An 8,750-nucleotide genomic window follows, 5' to 3' on the forward strand; every position below is an offset into this window, starting at 1 on the left:
CTTATCACAACTCCATGAAAAGAAACTGAGGCTCAGAGAGGTTGAATGACTTGCCCAAGGTCACGCAGCTAGTGAGTAGCAGAGCCAAGATTCTAACACAGGAAGTTGACTCAGAGGCCCTACTTTCCTAATAATGTGCAAATGTCCCAAATGTCAACAATGCCAAAGTGAAGAAGTCATGCCCTAATATACTGTCAGACACACACAGTAACACAAATGGGCACACTAACCCCTGCCACACCTGCCTTACATGGAAGGACTCAGGGAGATGAGCTGGGAAGCCCCTTAGCACAGGGCTCAACACAGTGGGCACAGAGCACACTTTAGCCATCACTCTGATTCTTAGGATGAGTGCTCGTTTTGTTATTATCCTGCAAAAAGCTTTCTCCCTGTATGATTCTGCCAGCCGTCTTTCTTCACTCTTTTTCCAGAGTCAGAAATGAAGAGTCAGAGGCCAGAGGATTAGGGAGACAGCCCTACAGAGGCCAAGTGTCTTAGGAGTTAGCCTTGCCTCAACTCCAGACTGTCTTGATGGCTGCCAGAAGCAGAACAGTGAGAATGGGGCCTTCAGCCGCTAGGCCCAGAAGGCCAGGTGTGTCCTGGGCAGGGGTGGCATGTGGCCTCCCAGGCTTCGACAAACCAGTGGGGGGATTCAGAGCTCCAAATCCCATCAGAAGAGGTCAGGGTGATTGAATCTGCTGCTCAGAGACGGCCAGAGAGCCGGCAGGTGTGAGGAGGGCAGGTCTCATCTCTCGGATGCCAGTTCCAAGCAGGGCCAGGTATGGCCAGGTATGAATGCCTGCATGGGTGTGACTCTAATCCCTGTGTGCTGGGCCAACACAGGACTGTGTACATGCCACACCATTTGTGCTTGGACTTGGAGGGGGCTACATTTGTACAACATCTGGATCCTGGGAAGAAAGACAGTGTGAGACACTATGTCAGCTAGCCGTGTGTGTGTGGGGGGGGGGGGGAGAGAGAGAGACAGAGAGAGATGGGGGTCAGCTTAGCTGTGCATATACGTGTGTTACTGTGTGTTTATGACAATATATTAGGGCCGATTGCCTCCACTTTGGCAATGTTGACATTTAGGGCCAGGTCATTCTCTGTGGTGGGGCGTCCGGTGCACTGGAGGGTGTTGGGCAGCACCCCTGACCTCCACACACTCAGTGCCAGTGGGCAAACCGTCCTCCAAGTGTGACAACCAAAAATGTTTCCGGACACTGCCAAGTGTTATGTGTCTCACTATGTGTCTCGGAGTGTGCTGCTGCGTGCGTGCATGCGTGGGCTCCTGTGTGTCTGACGGTGGGAGCGGATCGGCACTCCCATATGTGTTTCTGGGGGTCTGACAGCGTTAGTACATGCATGTGCCATGTGTATCTCACTGGGTATCTGTGAGTCTATGCACTCCTGTGTGTTTGGCACTGGCAGTGTGGTGTGTCTGTGCTGTGTGTCTCCTAGCATGTTATTGTGTGATTCTATGTGCCTGAGGGTCTATGCCCACATGTGTGTTCCTGCACCAATGTGTTCGGGTGTGGCGGCGTCTCTAGGTGTATGTGTGAAGAAGAGCATCTTTGTGTGGGGACGCCTGTGTCTGTGTGTGCCTGATTCAGGGAGGTGTGTTGTACCAGGGTGTGTTGTGCCTGTGTGTAACAGCGTGGTTCTTTGTGCCCATGTATGCCAGTGAGAGAGGGCGACTTGGTGTGAGATGGACCTGGAATAAGCTCCCGAGATGATTCGACCAAAGCCCAGATTTGGACAGACCCTCGTGGATGATTCGGCCCCTGCCTCCAGCTCCCGCTGCCTCCTGAGGCCAAGGAGACGTGGTGCACCTCTGAGCTGCCCCTTCCTCTGGCTTGGCTCCTGCTGATTCAGGTGGGGACAGACTCCCGCCCTTTGCCCAATCTGTGCCAGGAAGGCTGACACCAAGCTGTCTGCCAACAGGACACAGTCTTTGGCGGTGGTCATGGCAGCACTGTCCCCTACCCACTGCTGGCCACCACCCCCTGCTCCCCTCAGGGTGGGACCCAGTGGGGGCAAAGCTCCCAGTGCAACCCCGGCTTCCGATTGGCCACAGAGCGCCGCAGTGCCCGCCACCCGCCTCCCCCTCCCCGGCTGGCGCAGCCACATCGGTAGTGGTGGCAAACGCAGCTCAGAGTTCTGGGCACAGCTGCGCCTCACAGAGGCCTGCCAGCCCCACCAGAAGCCAGACACCCCAGCTCCATGCCCCCAACCCCTCCCCACCTGCCTGCCCGCCCTGCCAGGCAGCACAGTCACCCTGGCCGCTGCCCCCTCCGGCTGCTAGGCCCAGTCCTCCTAGCCCCCTTGCCCATCAAGCCTGTGCCCCCTTGGCCAAGACTACTCAGAGGGGGCTCAAGCCCCTGCATGAGGCCACTCCCACCCTCAGAGGGGCTCTTCAGGAGGAGGGAGGCAGCAAGGGGGGCAGGGAGGGAGGGAGCTAGCCCTTCTTCTTTTAGTGAACGCGCCCAGAGCTGGAGCCAAAAATCGAGGAGGAGAGATATTCAGACAGAGCCAAGACGCGTTTGGCAGGAGGAGAGAGAGGGAGAGAGGGAGCGGGAGGAGGGGGATGAGAGGGAGAAAAGGCGGGGGAGAAGGGGGGTGCTCAGTTTCCAAATCCACGCTCTCGGAGCCTCGCCTCGGAGGGACAGCCTGAGGTGTGGGACCCAGGGAAGGCCTGACTCTGGGGGTGGTAGACTTGGGCCCATGGAGACAGCCGGACACCCCAGTTGGCCAGGCTAGGACGGACACAGGCAGAAGCCAAGATCAATGCACACCGAGCAGACAGAGGGAGGCCTGTGGGCCGCCCAAACACACACCCGCACCTCACCACACAACGGGCTTCTGTCCATGCTGGGCCAAGGGCATGGGCGGGGCCCACAGCGGGTCCACCACGGCCAGACCTCATGGGAAGCCACAGAGAGACCGGCGTACTCTCAGCTGCTGGCCTGGCCGCCATAATGGGCATTTCACACTATGCCGAGAGGCCAAGAGAGGCCAGGGAGAGGGGCCTGTGTGATGAGATACACATCAATGTTCACGGGGACAAGCCCAGGATGCACAGCACCATGGGGGCAGTACCCGTAGACACACATATTGATTGACACATGTGCCAACGCAGGTCAACATGGACAGGTCGATGTACATGGCAAAGCACATGGATATACCCTCTTCTCTGATGGTCAGAGACCCAGAAGATATAATGAGTTGTACAGTGACACATCACAGTGGCTCTGTGACACAAAAACCACATCAGGCACCAACGAGCACGGTGACACACACCCCTGACCTCACTGTCACTTGAATACACAGAGACGAAGCTTGGGGTGACTCTAAGGCAAGTAGCACCTAGTGATGGACACTCAAAGACACAGGGACACTTGAAAAGGGACTTACGCAGACACATGCAGCCACATGGCCGTCTGCAAGAAAATGGTGGCTCTGAGCCCCAAGATGCCGATGAACACATTCCAGTCTGGGAGAACCCAGGTAGTATCTCAGAGGCATCCCAAGCCTCTTTGCCTCCACATCTAGGGTTTTGGGGCAGCCAGCCGGAGCCCCATCCTCAGTGCTGTGTTGGAAGGAAGTGCAGGCTTCCTGGACTCCTCTTCTCTCTTGGCCCAGCGGGGGGAAAGTGCAAGACCCCATATTCGGGCTTCAAGAGCAGAGGACAGGGCCCAAGCAAACAAAAAGAACTGGGCAAGAGAGGCCAGGCAGATTAAACGTGAAGGCCGGCAGATGCTAAGCACCAGGGGGGTTTTGCCACAGCCACTGCTACACTCCCACCCCTGCACACACCTACAACACCTGCTGAACCCTGTGACATGCTCACACAGTGTTCCACACATGCATCCTGTCCCCATGGTGCACCCAGGTGACAAGGCCTGGGTGCAGATACAGAAATATCTCTAGAGCCATGCAAATGTCCCTGAAGCCACCCACCATAAGGACTCACCCTCATCTCCAGGCTCCTTGCCCCATTCACACTTGTGTGTACACACACTCCTACACACTCGGGCACAAGGGCCCAGAGACCAGATCCAAAGCGGGCATGTTGCGGTCGGAGTCAAAATTAGGGAAAGGGCTGGGGCAACCAGAGCCCCAGGAAAGACATCTGTTCCCCACAGGGTAGCGCAGGCCTTGTCTCTTCTATCCTGCTCACCTTATTCTTCACCATCCCTGACCTGAACCCTCTCTGCCCTCTGCTCAGCGTACCAGACCCCACCCAAGGGAAAACTGTTGGGCGATGAGCTGGCTTCCTTTCTTCCAAACTCCCCTTGCTTCCTCCCCCAGGTAGTCCACTTGGATTTCTATGGTTGGTAGGTGTTCAACCCTGCCTTTCACTCCACCGAAGCAGCCTATCCTCAGTTTGGAAGGCCTGGGGGTGGCCTAGCGATGGTAACCAAATGACGACCAAATGTCATTCTGTTTCTTGACCACATGCTACACGCCTGAGCCTAATCACAGCCTTAAAGGTAAGGACTATTATTGTGCAGTTTACAGACCAGGAAAATCTTGTGCTTTAGGTCACAAGATAAGAAGATACAAAGCTGGAGCTCAAGCCCTGAGCTATCTTATGGCAAAGCCCAGCTCTCAACCTCTGCACCCACATCTTCTATCTGGGAGCCCTTGAGGCCACACAAACATTCCTAGCTGGGCCAGGACGCCTGGCTCCAGCCCCTAGGGAGAGTGGAGCACCCTGACCCCCGCATTAACCCAGCAGAGACCTCAGCTCAAGCTCGGCCTAGCCCAGCCTCAAAACATCTCCTTGAGCCCAATTCGGGCCCAAGTGTGGCCTACCCCATCCCAGCTCATGCTGCACATACCTCCCACCCCAGCCATGGGCATGGAGCAGATAGGGACAGTGCCAGAGAAAAAATGTGCTATAAAAAGGAGGTCCCACATGGATGCCAGGATGGGGAGTGACAGCTTCCCAGGGACAGAGGGGTGGACACAGTGACCCAGGAAGAAAGCTGAGGGGAAGCATCAGGGAGGGCCACCCCATGCCCCTTCTGTGGAACCATTGTATGTGTGGTTCCACACAAACAAGGGTACATAAACATTCTGCTGCTCGTGGGGCCATGTGGCAGGGGATATCGGTGAATTTGTGTGTCTGAAGATACATGTGTGTCTGTGTACACACCCAGTTGTCCTAATAGCATTGTGAAAAGGTACATATCCATCCATTCATCCATCTTTGGGTCTGTGTGAGCAAGTGTGGGGGTGAACACACACTTGAGTCAGCCTGTATCTGAGTGTGTCTGGGAGGTAGGGCCATGTATCCCTATGCCAACGTCAATATATGTGTCCCATACCAAGATGTGTGTGTGTGTGACCATCCTATAGACACCATCTCCCGTGTCTGTAGGATGGTCAATGGCCATGTGTCTGGACATCAGCATGAGCATGCTATTTATGTCTTCATGGTGGCGGCGGCTGTGGTGTATGTGTATGTGTGTACATTCTGATGCGCATCTCTTTGTGGGGAGGGAGTCCCATCCATCCACCCCCTCTCCTCCACTGAGGACTATGGTCCGTGGCTGTAGTGGGCTCCAGCAGCTCCAGCAAGAGCCCCACCCAGCCGCCCTGGATTTCGATGCTTTTTCCAGAAGGAGATTTCCGCCGCCACCCCCCCCCTCGCCCTTCCCCCTCGCCCACAGTGCCTTTCCCCGCCAGGGCCCCGCTGCTCCAAGCTCGTTCCTGCTCAATCATTTATTGACTTTAAAATCGAAGCCAATTCTGGTTTGAAAAAAAAGAAAAGGGAAAGAGAGGGAGAGAGAGAGGCCAGAGAGAGAGAGAGAGAGAGAGACAGAGAGACAGAGAGACAGAGAGAGACAGAGATGGAGAGAAGCAGACTGGCAGGACAAACTATGGGAGCAGGAAAATTTGTAAAATCAGTGACTCTGAATTCAAGAGATGTAGCTGTTGGGAGATGCAGACCTGCTGACCCACAGACAGCAGCTACCCACCTAAACCGTGCCCACTCCCCTCCCCAGATGCCCTGGCATACTTGAGCTGTTGAAGCCTTGGCCTGTGACAGAGCTGAGCCCTTGCTCCCTTCTAAAATGTCACAGAATCAAGCCCTGGCTATCACCCTGAGTCTGGGGGCCACACCAGCTCCTTTCTAGTCTTGTCACGGTGGATCGGCTGGCGTTTTCTTTCCCAAAATGCTATGAAATCTGAGGGGCCAAAAACTCACCCAGGCCTCAAGGGACAGGCCAGGGAGCTGGACTGGCATCTGGTGGTCAAGGGGCTGTTTGAGTGTAGGGTCTTAGTCTCATCAGGCCCCAAACACCAGACATGCAGGCCAGCCATGCGTAACCCCAAAGGCAGCCGCGGCTCAGACCTAGCTAGGTGGGCAGATCATTGTGTGGAAACTCAAGATGGGTGACTGGCCAGTGACAGGCACAGATGTGGGGTTCCCCACACTGCCACAGTGGCCAGAGTGCCTGCTCATACCTGCATGTATACTATCTTACATATGTGTGAATGTGCACTTAACACATACTCACACCTGTACAGAAAAATCCACTCCCTGGGCCACACAGACATCCATACCACGAAGGCCTACCCATTGCCAACCCACAGGAGCAACATGCAGACCCGAGACAACTCACATACATATACACTTGCATCTGTTGCATGGTGTGGCCATAGCTAACATTCATCCCAGACATGTTCTCTTGCCCCTTGCCACACATACTAGCCATATCCACATGGATTCCCACTCCCAGCTGTTGGCACACTTGGCAAAAGGCTGGCAAGTCTCAGACTGAGAGAGGGGACAATTAGGACCCCTGGCATAGAGGTTCCCCCACACAAGCAGGTACTGCTGGTAGGCACCACTGGGCAGCCCCCAGGTGTCCCCTTTGCGGAATCTGTTTGCTAACTTGGGCCTGGCCCTGCATGCAGTGCTGCTAAGGCTACTGTGGGACTCTGATCAGCTTCTGTGCCCACTCAGAGTCTGGAACCACAGCCCAGGGAGGATAGGGTAGCAGGGCAGGCATCCCCAGAGCCTTTGCCTCCGCAGAGCGCCGCGCAGGGAACTTCGCTGGAGGCGGGACGCGCTCTTACAGAGCGCCAAGGTCGGCGCTGTTTTGCTCTCTACTGACCCGACGGCGTGGCCGCAGCACTGTGGGCGGCGTCCACTGCTGCCTATGGCCCTCGCGCCTCTGGGCGGTGGGACGGGATTCCCCTGGCCCGTCTGGTCTACCGCACGGCAGCCCGGGTAGCGGGGGCCAGAAAGTTTGCGCCGAGGAAAGTTTGGAGGGGGGGCGGGCACGGCGGCGGCGTCCAGGGTCGGTGGAGAGGCGCGGCCCCGGCTGGCAGTACGCCCATTCCTCCCTCCTCTCCCCTGCCCCTCTGAAATTTGGGAGCCCCGCCATTTTCTTAGCCCCGCTCCCATGTGAGGCCTGAACAAAGACTTTGGGGAGACGCCCGGGCCGCTCAGCCCGCCCCAGGCACCCCAGCCGCACGCAGGGGCCGCCGCCACGCACGCCGGCCGCTGCCACCCTCGGGAACCGCTGCGCCCGCCCGAGGGAGTGCCGCCGGACGCAGTCCAGGCTCTGCGCCCTCGGGACCACCCCCTGCCACTCTGTCACCCCCGCAAACACTGCCAGCAGCCACGCTGCTCCGGTGCCGCCACAGTCGCCCACAGTTCGGCGGGAGTCCCGCTGCCCACCGCACCCCAGCCCAGCGCACGCGTACACACACAGACACACACACTCACACACACGCACTCCCGCTCCACGCTCCAGGGCAGCGCCACGCACGCAGCCAGCCACCTCCGGAGCCCCCAACAGGAGTCTGCCTGTGGCCAGGGTCGCACGCGCACGGTAGCGCCCGCATGCGTGCCCCGACTCGCCATGGCACAGCTCGCACCCTTCGGCCGCCCGCGGGCTCACTCCCCCGGCCCCCGCGCACCTCCTCCGCCCGCCCGCCCGCCCGCGCCGCCGGCCGGCCTCCTGCGCCCGCTCCCCCAGGGTCGCGCGGGGCGGCGGCCGGTACCTGGGTGAGGCAGTACGGGGAGTACATAGCTGTGCGCCCGGGCGAGAGCGCGGCGGCCGGCCGCGGCGAGGGGAGGCCCGGCAGGCGGCGGCCGCGCTCGGGCTCGGGCTCCGGCTCGGCTCCTCCGGCCTCCGCCGCGCGGCGCCCGCCCGGCCCCGCGGCCCCGCGCTCGGCCCGGCGCCGCTCCGCGCTCGCCGCACGCAGGCTCGGCCCTGCCGGCTCCGGGTCCGCCGCCGCTGCGCTTGCCGCTGCCTCTCGCGTCCGCCGCCGCCGCCGCCGCCGCCGCCGCCGCTGCCGCCGCGCGTCTACTCCATGCCGCCGCCGCTCGGCCGGTCACCCTCGTCCGCCGCCGCCGCCGCCGCCGCCGCGCTGTGAAAGTGAAAGTTTAGACAAAGTTTGGAAGCGGCGCACTCCGGGGAGAGGGAGGCAGGCGGGCGGGAGGAGGGGCGCGGGGAGGGGCGGACGGGCGGGGAGCGACGGCCGGCGCGCACACACACACACACACACACACACACGCGCGCACGCACATGCACGCACACACATGCAGACACACGCGCGCGGGGTGCACACCAACACGGCCACCCCGACACGTGCTGGCCTGCGTTCTAACGCAGACACATGCTGACACGCAACGGGGCTTGGACCCTACCACACATGTCACGTACAGAACGCATTGCCACACGTACCACATTCCTACAACAAAGCACACGCAGACACCTACGCAC

General features: G+C 59.1%; 1 protein-coding gene across 3 annotated transcripts in view; it reads right to left on the reverse strand.

Annotated features, from left to right (window-relative positions):
• NFIX (nuclear factor I X) overlaps positions 1 to 8,411 on the reverse strand; it is a 92,676-nt gene extending 84,265 nt beyond the window's left edge. For all 3 annotated transcript variants that reach the window (XM_036233839.1, XM_036233838.1, XM_036233835.1), the window contains exon 1: positions 8,026 to 8,411. In XM_036233839.1, coding sequence (XP_036089732.1) covers positions 8,026 to 8,052 — 27 coding nt within the window. In that variant the 5' untranslated portion in view covers positions 8,053 to 8,411. The remainder of the gene's footprint in view (positions 1 to 8,025) is intronic.
• Between the last annotated feature and the right edge of the window lie 339 nt (positions 8,412 to 8,750).

The sequence above is a fragment of the Rousettus aegyptiacus genome, unplaced genomic scaffold (assembly GCF_014176215.1).
Source record: "Rousettus aegyptiacus isolate mRouAeg1 unplaced genomic scaffold, mRouAeg1.p scaffold_m13_p_16, whole genome shotgun sequence".
Taxonomy (NCBI): domain Eukaryota; kingdom Metazoa; phylum Chordata; class Mammalia; order Chiroptera; family Pteropodidae; genus Rousettus; species Rousettus aegyptiacus.